The 16,664-nt window shown below is 36.8% G+C and overlaps 1 protein-coding gene across 1 annotated transcript in view; it reads right to left on the reverse strand.

Annotated features, from left to right (window-relative positions):
- Nucleotides 1-16,664, reverse strand: part of LOC122807956 — a 303,157-nt gene that overhangs the window by 100,734 nt on the left and 185,759 nt on the right. Inside the window, exon 5 of the mRNA XM_044078987.1 lies at nt 12,670-12,759. Within this exon, the coding sequence (XP_043934922.1) occupies nt 12,670-12,759 (90 nt within the window). The remainder of the gene's footprint in view (nt 1-12,669; nt 12,760-16,664) is intronic.

The raw sequence follows: 16,664 nt of genomic DNA on the forward strand, positions 1-16,664 counted from the left end.
ATAGATTTTATAATGTTATGACTGAAGGACAGACACAAGGATGTGAGAAAGATGAAAAAAAAAACAGGCATGTGTCACATTTTATAGTGCAATAAAGAAATGTTTTTCTCGTACAATGATGTAGGTATAGATCTGTTAGCACCACAAGGGTTCCGATTTTATAAGCTGTACCTGATAAATGGCAAGCTTACCCATGTGACCCCCTTCCCCATTGAATGTATGTACATGAAATTTTTTTTTTTTTTGTCAAAAATCTTTTTATTGATTATTAAACATTAAGATATAACAATGACATCTTGAAAAACAAACATTACAGTGTAACTATTAGGGTTACAAATTATAGGGACATAAAATCTCTTTTATATAAGTTATATCTTATGCAACTATATACACTATTTACAAAAAGTTGATCGAAATGCAAAACACTATCTAAATGTATATACTAATGTCAAAAACAACATTAAATAACCCAATGTTTTGTGACTCAAGACAAAATAAATGACACATTAATCTATTCAGTTGATAATAAGCAAAACTTTTTCTATTATTTTTTTAGTAAGAGCTATCTTTTTGGGACTTTTCACTATTGTTTTCTGTGCAGAAATATATGAGTAAGCCAAGGATTGGAAATTTTCCCAACTAAGTTTGGTACGATCAAGCCAATTTTTAGTGATATAAAATTTTATGAGCATACATATATAAATTATCACATGAACATCTATTCTAGAAAGAGGTATTTGGGGTATATGAAGAATTGCTAATTCCCAAGATAAAGTGGACTTATGGTATCCCATTTTTTGCAAACGAACCTTCAATGATGTCCAAAGTTTATGCGAGTGGTGACATGACCATATAATATGCATTAGATCTGTGTTTGAGAATGAACAGCATGAGCACGAAGAAGATTTACTGGGATTAAATTTATTAAGTTTAGTAGGGGTGTGATAAGCATTATTGTTTATCATCATTTGAGAATAGTAAAGTTTCTTGAAGGGTGAGAATTCCAAAGTTGCTTTGATAGCAAGGATTTTCTGATTCATGTTCAATTGTGTATTAAATCTATCCCAATAATTAGAAAAAAGACAATCTGATTCATGAATTATATCAATTAAGAGATTATATGATTTAGATAGCATCTTCGTTGGAAGCAACAAAGTTTGTATCACCATGTCCAAATTAGTAAAATCTTTATTTTTAGGTTTAATGTAATCATATTTAGTAACAAGAATTTCTCTTAATTGTCGGAGAATAGAGAAATATTTACCTCTAACTTCCAAGGTTTTGCAAAAGCTCGTTAAGGTTACATCTATTTAGGTGAATAGGCTGTACTAACTGAAAGGTATTATCTAAATTAACATATTTTAACAGTTCTTGAAATAATTTAACCTTCTGTTTTAAAAACTTTGAGAGTTTAAGAGTATCCATAACATCTATAGATAGGAATGGAAGAGCTGTTGAATTAAATTTTTTGGTTAAAATGTGCTGATGCCACATCTTAGTCCAGCTAGGAAGATTATTGTAATTCCCGACATTCACAGAAGAAATAGATAATAATTTGTTAGCTGAGATAATTAAATAGTAAAGACGAAAGTTAGGTAAGCTTAGACCTCCTTTGCTTTTAGGAAGCAGTAATTTAGAGTATGAGATCCTAATTGACTTAGGAAACCAAATGAATTTAGCTAATTGCTTGTGAATCTTAGAGGAAAAGAATTTAGGAATTGTTTGATCAATAGAATTGAATTGAAAAAGAAGTCTAGGAAGAATATTCATTTTAATTATTGCTACCTTAGATAGGAGAGATAAATTTAACAATTCCCATCTGTGTAAGTCAAGTTCAATTGAAGACCATGTTTTTGTTAGATTATTTTGGAATGGTGAAAGACCATTATGCTGGAAGTGAATCCCTAAGTATTTAATATTATCAGTAAATTGAAAAGAAGATTCAGGAAATAAATATACCTTGTGAGCACGAGGATTTATGGGAAAGATGTGGGTTTTCTTAGAATTAATCTGGTATCCCGAAACCTGAGAGAAACCATTGATAGAATGAACTAGCTTTGAGAGATCTGTAGTAGGAGTTTGAAAGTATAGTAAACTTATAATATAGTATAATAAACCTTAAACTAAAGACAATATCTCTCTTCCTTTATTCTTACCTTAGATAGCCCCCCCAAGCTAAAAGTACACCGCGTGGCACCCAACTATTGCTGCCGACCTGAGAAGACCCTCTCCTAGTGCGAATGCACAAACAAGCTTAAAGCATCTGATTTTAAAACAAATAGTTTAAAAAGTTACTTAAGGTAAAGAACTATCCTCCCTAAAAGTGTTTTCTACTGTCTAGTGTTCTACTGCAGGAATTAGGCAGCAACAACTCTAAAAGAAAACGGACTATATATTAAAACACATTTCAGCAACCTGCTGTTAAACGAGGTTACCTTTAAGACCCAAGGAAATCCCTGTGGTGTAATCCCCGCTCCGCTTCGCCCTCGCTACGCTCGGGCTCGCTCCGCGCCCCTCCCTGCCCCCTATTCCCACCCGCCCCCACTACCTCTACATTTATTAGGTCATTAAGCCCATCCCCCTTACCACCACCCAATCACAACTGTCCCTCACCCTGTACTACTCCCCTCCATTTCTCTGCCTGTCTACACTACTAAGTCTCCTCCCTCAGTCCGCCCACCCACTTAACTCTCCCATTGACACTCTCTCCTCCCACCTCCTAGCTTTTTACATACCAATTGTAACAAGGTAGTTCCCCCAGCTAAATCCACTTATCAACCCCCCCCCCTCGCCATGGATAGAAACTATTTTAGTACCTTCCCCCTCACACCATTACTCCTTATCTGACCTTATCTGTTAACAAGTTACGAAACCCTAGACCCAGCAGGTGCCTACCTCCCCAATGGTCAGACCTCCCTGCACTCCCATAACACCTCCAATCTCATTCCTCCCTCTCACTACCCTGCTATTAACTCGATCACTAACAGTACCCACCCTACTCTCCGTTACCCGAAAACATCCTCAACAGGGGAACATCTTAAACTACTAATTAAACTCCAAAGAATACTTGATTATTTAAAAAAATCCATAACAAAAGATGGTGATATCCACCCCAACCCAGGCCCTACTATTGACCTAGGCCCAAACTCCCTGAACGTTGCCAGAAGCCTAGCGGGCTCCCTCCTTATGCTTCACCTTAATCTAAGAAGTATCAATAATAAAGTTCACAACTTGCATGCTTTGCTTGCAACCCATTCCCCTGACATCATGTGTCTCTCAGAAACATGGCTCAAACCTAGCACTAAGGATGAGGAAATCATCCCACCTGGGTATAACATCCTCAGGGCCGATAAAATAACTAGAAAGGGTGGGGGAATAGCTGTCATGTTCAAGAACTCCTTGAACATCACAAGGAATCCACTCCAACCTCCAAAAGTTCATAACCAGGAACTGATTGCCCTAAAGTTATGCCTAAACAACCAAAAAAGTATTAATCTTATAGTCATCTACTTACCTCCAGGCAACAATGCTGAAAACCTAGAACAAACTCTTAGTTGGCTTACCACCTTCTATCCCCAAGAAACGATAATTTTAGGAGATGTTAATATTGACTGGTCTCTCCACTCCTCTCAACCAAATGCTCTCCCCATTAACTTACATGGATTCTCCCAACATATTCTTTCCCCCACTAGAGTTGGACATGCCCAACAAAAGGAGAGCATCATTGACTGGATTCTTACTAACAAGGATCCTACCAACTATACCGCAGGGACCCTCCCCAATGACCTTAGCGACCACCTTATCACCTTTATTATAAAACACAAACGTCCAACTACAAACCCCCCCCTAAACAGACTAGTTAGGAACAGCAAGAATTTTGTCCCAGACCAATTTCTTGCAGACCTTAAGGCATGTAACTGGTCTATCCTAAAAACTCTACCCTTAGATGAGAGTGTGTCATACTTTAATGACACCTTCCTCAAAATACTTGATTCTCATGCTCCTAAGCGACTCATTAGAACTAAGGAACGTATCGCACCTTGGCTAACTAAAGAAACTAAAACTAAAATTAAACTCAGAGACCAGGCCTGGAACAAATGGAGAACCACAAAAACCCCTCTTGATTGCATCAAGTTTCTGCAGCTTAGAAATTCAACCAAAGCAGCCGTTATGTCTGACAAAAAACAATATTTCTGTCACTTCCAAGACAAACATCAGTACAATCCTAAAAAATTCTGGGCTGGTTTCAATCACCTCCTTCATCCAGGTAAATCTACCACCCCCACCCCTGAAATACTCATGGATAAAGATCCAAGCGAAATAGCTAACTCTTTTAATTCTTTTTTTACTGAGACCATCCAGTCCCTCGCCAGTCAGCTTACTTCTTCCCCCTTGGCTGCAACCTTAACCAATGACCCAACTCAACCTGCCTTCAACCTACAACCCACCTCCACCTTCTACATTCGTACCCTCCTGAAAAAACTTAAACCAACCACCCTAGCGGCTGACCTACTCCCAGCCAAATACTTACAAATAGCATCTGATGCCATAGCCTACCCTGTATCAATTTTAATTAACCGGTCCATTTCTGAAGCCTCTATTCCCTCAATCTGGAAAATCTCTTATATCATTCCTCTCCACAAAGGAGGGTCCTCCACTGACACATATAACTATAGACCCATAGCAATACTGTCTCCTCTATCCAAAATTATGGAACGCTGCATTCACAAGCAACTCATTACCCACCTCATACAAAATAATCTCCTGTCCAACACCCAACACGGCTTTCGCCCCATCATAGCACAACCACTGCTCTCCTCTCCTTTGTTGATTCAGTCAACCTCAACCGGAATAACAAATTAATATCCTCTGCGCTCTTTCTAGACCTATCGAAAGCCTTCGATATGGTCAACCACAAACAGCTGCTCCACACACTGGAAACCTTTAATCTTAGCAAAACTACTATAAGTTGGTTTAATGCCTACCTCTCCGGTAGAAAACAGGCGGTACAGTGGCAAAACAGGATTTCAGACCTACTCCCCACTAATATCGGTGTTCCCCAAGGATCTATTCTCGGTCCCCTTCTTTTTTCCCTCTTTATTAATGGTCTACACTCTATCATTCCCAAAGCCACCTGCATTCAATATGCAGATGACTCCACCCTAATCTGCGCCGACGACTCTCTCGCCAAACTCCAAGTTACAACCCAAAACTGTTTTTCTATAGTCGAAAAATGGTTCTCAGAATTAAAACTCCTACTTAACCCAACCAAAACCAAATTGCTTCTATTCTTCCCCACTCCAGCTACTACGCACGGAATAGAACCTCCTAACACCCACAACCCAACCTTCGATGTGTCCTCTAATAATGGTACCAAAATGTATCCTGTCACCCACACCAAACTACTGGGGGTGACCATAGACCACAAACTTAGATTTGATATGCATGTCAACCAGACCATTAAATCACTCAACAAGAAACTTGGGTCCATGTATAGAATAAAGAAATTCTTAACCCCGCACACCAAACTAACCATCGCCCATACCCACCTCCTCTCCACACTCCTCTATGCCTCCCCGATATTCTCCTTCCTTCACAAGAAAGAGCTCAATAAACTATCCACTACCTATAACCACATAGCCAGATTCATTACCGGAATGCCCTACCGCACCCATCACTGCCTAAATCTAAGGACACTGGGATGGCTAGAACTGCCCAACATCCTCAAACTCAACCAACTTACTGAGGCATTTAAAATTATTAAACATCCAGATAAAACCCCCTCACTGAACAATATACTTACCCCCTACTCTAACCTTACGTCCCTTAGGTCATCCAAAAGTATACAAGTGTTGACCATTAAATCTAACAACTCGAGTGGTGAAGCTCTATATGCCAATTCCATTGGCAAAGCCTGGAATGCCCTCACAAGCAACCTAAGACTTATGACCACTCTGCACCAATTTAAAATTCACCTCCGAGCTCTACTAAAATCCCAATGGCTATGCCCATGCTCTAATCCAGACTAATAGCTCACGTCCCCGGCTCAACCAGGCCTACCCAAACCTCCACCCAACCCAAAACCTTAAGGGTCCACTATGTAGCCCTGACAATCCATCTTTACTAACTTGTATCTCTTTTGAATTATATATATAATTACTTACTGTTTTATTTTGCATATAAATGCCAGTTTACTAACCTACTTTAGTTTTGTCACTGTATTTGTTTATGTACCTCTGTTCTTTGGAGCTTTTCTCCCAGGGCCTCCACTGAAAATGGATATGTATCCAGTTGGACTAGCCCGGTCAACAAATGTAAAATAAAATAAATAAATAAATAAAATAGTATCAAGTCGTCTGCGAAAGCTGATAATAGGATATTAGTGTTTAGAACTTTAGGAATTCTATGAAAGGAATTTTGTGCTATATATAATAACAGTGGTTCTAAATATATGTTAAAAAGAAAGGGAGATAGTGGGCAACCTTGCTTTGTGCCATTAGTAATCTTAATAGGATTAGACTTCTTTCTATTAATATATAAGAAAGTAGAAGAATCCTTGTACAAGGTTTTGATTAATTCTATATATGTAGCAGGTATATTAAAATGTTTCATAGTATTAAACAGAAAATTCCAGTTCACTCTATCAAAGGCTCCCATTGCATCAAGAATTAATGCATATAAAGGATTATTATCTGTCTTGGTAAAATGTATTAGTGTGTCCAATGTCAAAGTATTATCCCAAATATGTCTATGGGATACAAAGCCAGCTGTACATGAAAAATTTGAGTGATGTGATTTTGAATCCTCTGCTATTATTCTTGATGGCCTGATAGGATAGTGTTTCAAACCTGTGGAATCCTGTGAATTTGATTTTTGAATTCAATACTGTAGAAAAAAGTGTGGAATTTAGTCTGTACAAATCATGAAAACATGGAAATCAAATGCCTAACACAGGCATTCAGTGGCATTAGGCTAATTTGTCTATATAACACAAAGGGGTATATTAACTATAATAAGGTAAAAGAAAAGAAAAAAAAACTGACAGTAGACTGAATGTCTATTACAGCAACAGATGTGACATTTAGAATGTACAACTAATAAAACAGGGATTGCAAATTGTAAGTGGAGAAACATTTGGAGAGATCTAGAATGTCTATGAAATATATTCAGTGGTATTAGGGTTATGAACTTTACACAGTAAAGTATAATATTAGGCGTATGAACTTTACATAGGAAAGCATAACATTAGGCTTATGAACTTTACATAGTTAAACAATAAGCTAAATTTCCTAAAAGGTGGTCTGCACAGTTTAAAAAAATACATCAAAGAGGAACTGCAACAAAAGGAAATAATCCAGCAAAAAAGTCCACAAAAGAATGCCAATGAAACAGTCTAATAAAATGTTATTGCAATGCAAACCAGTTAAATGATTTCATCCAAAATACAGTGAACATCATCAGAACAAGTACTGCATCCAGCACTCAGCATTTAAATATTAAATTAAAAAACTGTCAATATTGTGGTCTGAAACTTAATGCCAAAAATGCATTATTGTGTCCTTTGAGAAGTCTTCTATCTCAGGGAACTACCACTTGGACAATAACCCCTTAAGAGCTGACCCAATTGTTTGGGATTTGGAAACTTATGTGGATAGTGGCCTAACTTTTTACCAACATTGGTCTATTGTTGTAAGAAATTACTTCTATATTGCACAACTTTTAAACAAATGGATTGTGTCTAGATTTAGGGATGTCACTGTCCCCCTTTACTCAGCCTTCATTAGGCCAATCATTGAGTGTAATGCTCCCCTTGGCATGTATCTGATTAGACACATGCAACAATTGAAATGTCCACAGAGATACCTTATTGGAAAGATAGAAAGCGTAAACAACATGTCCTACATAGACTAACTCACAGCTCTGTCACTGTACTCTGTATGTGGTATGATCCTAGTTATTCTCATTAGGTCATTCTGGGTAATATATAATTATTGAACATGGGATGGAAATGTCCAGCCTATAACCAAATGAAATAGGTTCTTTCAAAAATGGAAATTGGCTAGGCTTAAAATGGCTCACAAGGGTTGCTAGTGGGAAGTATAGAGAACTTTTGGAACAACCACAATTTAACCTAGATGGAATACAGGAATGATTAAGGAGAGATGAATTTAAACTAAAAGATGAAAGGCTAACAATTTAAACCAAAAGATGAAACTCTAACAATGGAAGCCCAAGGCCACGGTTTACAAAGCTTAAAGAAAAACTGGGAGAAATAGATAAATGCAAGTTCTGGAAGCAGTTTCACAAGTCATTGCTGGGTGTGATTTGCACATAGCTGATAGTTTGTATACTGAAAGGCATAATGATTTGGCAAGACTATTGCGCGGTGGATTGTGCAAGCACTACAATATACAAGTAACCGAACTACAAAACATTACTCAGAATTATGAAGTATATATCCCATAGGATCATCCATTTTCCAACAGGTCAAAAATATATGCGAGAAGAATATGGTAGAAATAACAGAAAAAGAGATATTTATATATTTAGGACCACTGGCAAAGAAAATAAGGGGCTTAGAAATTCAAGGATATAATTGGTATGGTAATCAAGAAAAGTTGGCTTTATTTGCAGTTGATATTATTTTGTACCTGATAAAACAAGAAAAGGACATCTCAGTGTTTTAAAGTGGAGGTGGGATTGCATCAAGGATCAGCTCTGAGCCCTTTCTTATCAGCAGTGCTGATGGACAGGTTGACAGACGAGACCAGACAGGAGTCCCCGTGGACTATGATGTTTGCAGATGACATTGTGATCTGTAGTGACAGTAGGGAACAGATGGAGAAGACCCTGGAGAGGTGGAGATATGCTCTAGAGAGAAGAGGAATGAAGGTCAGCAGGACTAAGACAGAATATATGTGTGTGAATGAGAGGGAGGATAGAGGAATGGTGAGGATGCAAGGAGTAGAGGTGGCGAAGGTGGATGAGTTTAAATACTTGGAATCAATAGTTCAGAGTAATGGTGAGTGTGGAAGAGAGGTGAAGAAGAGAGTACAGGCAGGGTGGAGTGGGTGGAGAAGAGTGTCAGGAGTGATTTGTGACAGATGAGTACCAGTAAGAGTAAAAGGGAAGGTCTATAAGAGGGTGGTGAGACCAGCTATGTTATATGGGTTGGAGACAGTGGCATCAACAAAAAGGCAGGAGTCAGAGCTTGATGTGCAGAGTTGAAGATGTTAAGATTTGCACTGGGTGTGATGAGGATGGACAGGATTAGGAATAAGTATATTAGAGGGTCAGCCCAGGTTAGAAGGTTTGGAGACAAAGCCAGAGAGGCAAGATTACGTTGGTTTGGACATGTGCTGAGGAGGGATGCAGAGTATATTGGGAAAAAGATGCTAAGGATGAAGCTGCCAGGTTACAGGAAAAGAGGAAGGCCTAAGATAAGGTTTATGGATGTGGTGAGAGAGGACATTCAGGTGGTTGGTGTGACAGAGCAAGATGCAGAGGACAGGAAGAAATGGAAACAGTTGATCTGCTGTGGCGACCCCTAACGGGAGCAGCCGAAAGAAGAAGAAGAAGTGTTATGGAACATTCTGAGACAGATTTAAGTCTTTTTGGGATACAAAATTAATGAAGATAAAACAAAGGCAATAGCTATAAACTAAGTACCAACACATAAATTTGTTCAGCAATATCCATATTTATGGGGAAATAATAAAATGAAGTACTTAGGAGTATGGATTAAAAGCAGCTAAGGATATGTGGAAAGGGAATTAACAAAAAATAATACAAAAACTGAGAAATTGGAAGTTCTGCTCTATGGATATGGAGAACAAGATACAAGCAGTGAAAATGTTTTACTTCCTTTAGTTGTATGCACAGATCAGGCATATTTTTATCACTAAGAGGAGAAGTTGTGGATAGCTATTAATAAAGAGTTTATCTGGGAGGGGAAGAGGATAAGAGTCAAGTAAGATAAGTTGAGTCTTCTGATAAAACATGGTGGTTTGGAATTGCATGATTTGAAGGGGGTGCCTTTGTACCAGGTGTGATGTGGATATCCCACCACTGCCCACCAGTAATGAAGGAGCCTCAGTCCTCTCCACTAGGAACAGTGAGTGATGTTCACTGAGAGGATGACAAGTACACACACATTATTTCCAGATGCAGCTCTCTTCATCAAATGCAATTTCCCTTAAGAGCACACAGAGATCACAGTCAGTCCAGGCTGGTTTCTCCCTTTTGCCCCAGATCCCCAATAAGACTCCCCACTGGCACAGCTATAGAGTTGAGATCTAAGCTGAGTGGCCAAGCCAAGACCTCTAGCACCCTCTCTGTCCAACCCGTGCTTCATGTCCCTACCCAAGTAGCTGACAAACACAAACTCTTTGATTTTTGATTTACACACACACACACACACACACACACACACACACACACACACACACACACACACACACACTCACACACACACCTGGGAAAGGTTGGCTCAGGTTTACTGGCTATGGCCCCTTCTGCCCAGACTATGAGGTAGTTTCAACTGCCACCAGTCACCCCCTTTCAGCTCTTTTAAGGCCCTTAACAAAGGGTGTCAAATCTTACTGTGTAATATTAATACCAATACAGATGCTAGTTTGACCAAGAGCAAGGCTATTAGGAGTGGCCCTCACAGTGTCACCAAATAAATATGCAAGTATTCTCAAAACTTAAATATCTCTACAGAGATCAACCACAACGTGAGGTTTAAATATATTTAACAATAAATAATAAAATAAGACAATGCTAAATATATATATTCACAGTAACATCAGAGTTCAAAATCACAGGAAACATTTAAAACAACACTGCAGTCTCAAATAAAGAAAAATATCTAAACTAAGCTCTACTACATACCTGTCTGAGTCTAAAAGAATTATACTATAACCTAAGAACTTACTAATAGAGCAAGGCAGATGTGGTGAGTTGTTGTCAGGTCCAAGACAGAATGCAGAATGCTCTGTCTCACTAAGAGACTTCTCTAAAATATTACCGCTGGAATAGCTTGCAGAATGACATCACTACTTGTTATCTGACCCTAGTTCCCAGGCAAAACAACCACTGATGGCAGCTGGCAGCATTATTTGTATAAAGAGACTGTGTATATTTTAAAATATGGGGCCTTATCTCCAAGGGCTTGAATAATGAGTATAATTGGAAATATTTGGTTCATTAATTGATTGATTGACTAATGACTTTATTGGTTGATGTTTTAGCATACATGTTGTTTGCTGATTTGCGATTTGTACGATACTCCTTGAAGGCAGTTTTGCAGAGGCACTAGAGGTATTAAATGCTTTTACTTTTACTTTTGTCTGTGGTTGTCATTTTAGCATTTAGCATCTACCTGTAAAAATACATAGACAAGGGCTTTGCTCAGATTTTTGGCAGATACTGAAAGTCGTAATACAATTGCATTCTTTCAAGACTAGTAATTAGTTCACCCTAAAGACAATACAGAAAGCTTCCTAGCACAGACTTTATGTCTTTTGCTGTACTGAAAACTGAAAGATACCATCTTTTATGGCCTAGCCTATGAAGTAATTTAATTTCAGTTATTTTTCTAAAGTTTTCTGGGCTGAAGTTAACCTCTTGTATTCCAGTTTCCACTGTTAAAATATAAACATTTAAACAGTTACAATAGTGCATGTACATTTCTGTTCTCTTCCAGTAGGGCACACTGTGGTTATACTTCAAACAACACTTTGCAAATACCTTTTTAACACGGTTTCCATTTAAAATTTGAGGGAAGGTTCGGCGACCATGGAATGTCAAATTATGAATGGCTGACCCATGTTGCTGAATTTTCAGTTGTGCGAGTCGCAGTTCCGCAAATGCACAGTGCATTCGCATAGATGCAGTCTTTTAACTAGAGATCATGGTACAGTAGGGATCTGGAAATTTACCCTTTCTTCACTGTAGTGCAATCTCAGAATTGGAATATATAATGTGCAGGGGGTGTGAGAGGCGCAGCAAAATCATCATGTCACAAGGTGTGCAGTATCGGACTGCACACCATGGATGTCCAGAAAGGTTGAATTTGCAATAGAAAGTGTGTTTGCGATATCCTGACCTTCTTGACTTTCTGTTTTGAACTTTTTAGTTGACATTTAAGGTGGATCTATCTTTTTGATTGTCAGCTATACATTAGTAAACCTTTTAACACATGTCTGTACAAGCAGTTTGATATACACATGACATACAATTCTAATACATTTGTAACACAAGTATTTTGTATAAGTCATTTCAGTATTCACCAATGACATATAATTATTTACAAAATTCCAGCTAGCTGTATTGGCAGTACCTCCTTTTGTCACACCAGGTCATGGCCAAAAATATCCCTGCACCAGACCACCTATTGGGTTATCAAGCATCTATTAATTTCCAATAATACACACCTGATAATAAAAAGAAATACATATCACTTTCATGCAGAAAAATGAACCATCCTATAGTGAAATATCTTTAAACAAAGAGTAGTGAAAAGTACTATCATGGAAGTTTTGTGACAATTAGTATCTTAATATACACCTAAAATTGCAAATTTATAAGGCGTTTAAATAATGCTTATTAGAAGTAAACATATCTCATTACAGGAACAGAGTTAAGTCTCTGTAACAAAATGTCTACCTTCTTGATTTTCCAGCTGATTCCCAACTCCATATGATGGAAAACGACTTCCAACAACTGCATAGTTAGATTCTTCCTCTGGTATTAGATCTGTAAGAAGCATGTCATGACTGTCATAAGCATTTCATAATGAACATTATAAAATTATTATTTACTGTGTAAATAAAAGAATAAATACCCTTTTTATTAGTTTGACCATGTTTATCAGGTTTATTTCTCACAATACTATATCAGAGCAAAATGAAAGGGTGCATATTCTCCATTTGCTTTCAAATGTATCACATTCAACTTATATCCATAGAAAAATTGTAAAAGTTTATGATTTGCTCATTGTTTTAATTCATGTCACTGCAATGGGCAATGGAACATTATCATAATAAAATGTGACTTCAGACACAACATTCAGCTTTCTCTCTGTTGTATTGAAAAGCTAAATGTTTCTTGTTATATATTTGAATACTTCAGTCTTTTCTATTTACATATATTTTATTGAATTTCTAAAAAAGCAGCAATATCAAACACAATCTAAGGATTACTAGCAATATAAAGACTATATAAATATATAAACAGTATGTTATTAGATACTGACCATTAACTATATTTCCATTTAATTTTCTTTCCTTTTGTGATCATGTTACTTTATCCTGACATTTATTAAATAAAGTTTTTAATTTTGCCCAGTTGTAAAATCAACTGCAATTATATGTATTTTCATTTTTATAGTATTGCTTTCTCTATGGCAAACAGTGGTGATATTGATGAATTTGTTAACTGATGGAGAATTATCATTTTTCAATAACATACTTCAATTATTTATGCTTTATTTTCTCTAAATATAGAACTATACATTCCTTCATGTCTATACAGCATAATAAACTACTAAAAGTGGGTGGAGAATTGGCTTTGAACATAAAACGTTGAGATCATAAATATTTTTGACATTTTGGTGAAAACGCATTTCTTGCATTTTTTTATTTTACTGGTAGCAGTCTGCCTGGGATAAGATTGCTCCAACACGCATTTCTTGCATTTTTTTCTTTTACTGGTAGCAGTCTGCCTGGGATAAGATAGTTCCAACACGCATTTCTTGCATTCTTTTCTTTTACTGGTAGCAGTCTGCCTGGGATAAGATAGCTCCAACACGCATTTCTTGCATTTTTTTTATTTTACTGGTAGCAGTCTGCCTGGGATAAGATAGCTCCAACATACAACAAATCAGCCACATTTGCAGCTTGCCTACCAAGTCACTTACACTGCTGTATGATATTAAATCAGCTTTTGGGTTTGTATTATAAAGCAAAATGAATATACCCTGTCCTTCATTCATAAATTATTGCACATCTTATCATGTGGTGAGCAATCCATCAGAACCCCCCCCCCCCCAAAAAAAAAACTATAAACAAAATACATTAAAAAATAAGAGACAAAGTAGTGGCTACTATTTTATCAACAATTGAATAAACAACCCTCCCCTAGTAAGGTCAACACCCATCTTCACAGCTTTCAAAATATGTTATATAACTTATCTTCTGACATATGTGACATGTGAATCATACGGTATTAGTTAAAGATGCCATCTGTTTTTCACTAACGTAAACCTTTCTACACATGCTACCAAATAATAATGCTGACTGCATTGTTCCTGTCTTGTATAGACACCATGTGCAATAGTGGGAAAAGGGGGATGTGGATGGATGGTTGGATGGATTTATAATCTAAGTTATCCACTAATATCAACATTAGACCTTTAACATATCAATCATAATGATCTTCCAGCAGTATTTATGACTCTCTTCCCTTCTTACTAGCATCTATTCATTTATGCCTTGGTCTCTCCTGTCTTCCCTCCTTACTAACATTTAAGTATTTCCTGTAATGCACATCTCCCTTTTCTCTCATAACTCAATCACTTAGGAGCCAGGAGTATGCTGAAAATAATAATAGGTTCATAGATTAGTACTAAGCTAACTGCCCATGTGAGTCATTTTAAGCCTAGCCAATTATCCCTTCTGAGACTCAAACCCTGCACTTTGTGTTTGTAAAATAAACACCTTAACCATTAGGCCACCCTCCCAACAAATGAACAGCCTCTTTAAGGCTCAAACCCAGGACCCTGTATACTACAGTCATGGTAGTTAATCACTAAGCCATCACAGAATAATAATAATAACAATAATAATAATACTAATAATAATATTATGTTAAACTGCAGCTGTTATTATCATTATTATTATTATTATTATTATTATTATTATTATTATTATTATTATTATTATTATTAATAATCATTATCATATCATTATGTTAACTTGCAGTAACAAAGCTGGGCTTTGAAATGAATTATGACTTATTCATTATATTTATTCAGCTTAATGATCAAAACAAAGACAAACCATGGTGTGGATTAAAAGAAAATTCAAAATAGAAAACAAAACTGACTCTGAGGACTTAATATTCCTGCATTACATTGATTCATATTTAATATTAAACACATAAAATAAAGGGTAAGCACTTTCACATACCCATTATGTGATGTAGCTTGCCAAATATCAGTCTTTGCTTTTTTTACATTAAAAAGTTAGCATGTATGCTCAAAGTTAGTATAGTTGAGTATTGAAGGGTGATTAATATCAAAGAGAGCACAATTCATCTTTAAGATATTCAAACTTCATTCCATATCTGTGCAAGGGTTTTATTGGATGACAATGGAAAGGATTTACATGCTCAGCTTGAGAAGCTGGGACTTCCTTGTAGAACAAGAATAAGATTTGTAAATTTCTTAGTATGATGACTCATTTTATCTAAAATGAATTCTCTGATCTAGACCCTTACAATATATAGGAGGTTGCATATTATAATATTTCAAGTACTTTTTATTATACTTTGTGTCTTGCGTACAGGTATTTTATAGAATGTAATTCTGATGAATGTTTTTGAACAGATCAATATGACTGTTTATTTTAATTCATGTTCAATGCATATTATTATCTTGGAGATTTTCTCCCCGGCCCTCCGCTGAAAATGGACATATATCCAGTCGGACTATCTGGGTCAACAAATGTAAAATAACATAAATAAATTTGACAGATTTTTTTTTATTATTATTTGAAGTCATGTGATTTAGTTACTTTATAGAAATGGTTTCCTTACATTGACAGATAATTGGAAGAAGTTCAGTTTTGTTGATTTTGTTGATTTGTTTCAGTTTAATAAAAGTGCTTACCAAGTTTTTTTTTGTGTTTGATTGACAAATGCCTAAGAAAACTTTGTGATTGCATCATTAACATTGTACTCATTGCTTACATATGCCTATATGCATGAATTATTCTGCAGACCTTTTGTTTCTAAATAGGTGTGTGTGTGTGTGTGTGTGTGTGTGTGTGTGTGTGTGTGTGTGTGTATATATATATATATATATATATATATATATATATATATATATATATATATATATATATAGGTCTACCTGATAATGCCGAAACTGCAAAACTCCGATGATGAGAACACCGACACCGGAAGATCGATAACGGAGATGATTGACAGTTGAAAATCCCGATGCTGAGAACACCGACATGGTAAGGTAAGTGTGGGGTTAGGGTTGGGGTGGATTAAGTGAGTTAGGGTTAGGGCACGGGTCAGGTGAGTCTGCGATAGTGACAGACTGTAGGGTTAGGGGCGGGTTAAGTGAGTTAGGGTTAGGGCGCGGGTTAGGTGAGTGTGCGATAGTGGCAGACCTTAGGGTTAGGGTTTGGGTTAAGGTTAGTGCATAGATAGTTGTGTATGTAAGGTTTATTGTAGGTTTGTAAGGTTTTTGGTGTGCTTGTGTTGTGTGTGTGCTTTTTGGAAAGGGGATTTGTTTTGTTTGTTGATTGTCGGGATTGTGGTTTGCCAGGCATGTGAAGTTTCGTGTTTTTGAACTTTTGGTTTTGTGGTGTTGGTGATTTCATTGTCGGTGTTTTCGCGTGTCTGTATTATCAGGTAGACCCATATATCTA

Source organism: Protopterus annectens, chromosome 8.part0 (genome assembly GCF_019279795.1).
Source record: "Protopterus annectens isolate FY-2018-M chromosome 8.part0, PAN1.0, whole genome shotgun sequence".
Classification (NCBI taxonomy): Eukaryota; Metazoa; Chordata; order Ceratodontiformes; family Protopteridae; genus Protopterus; species Protopterus annectens.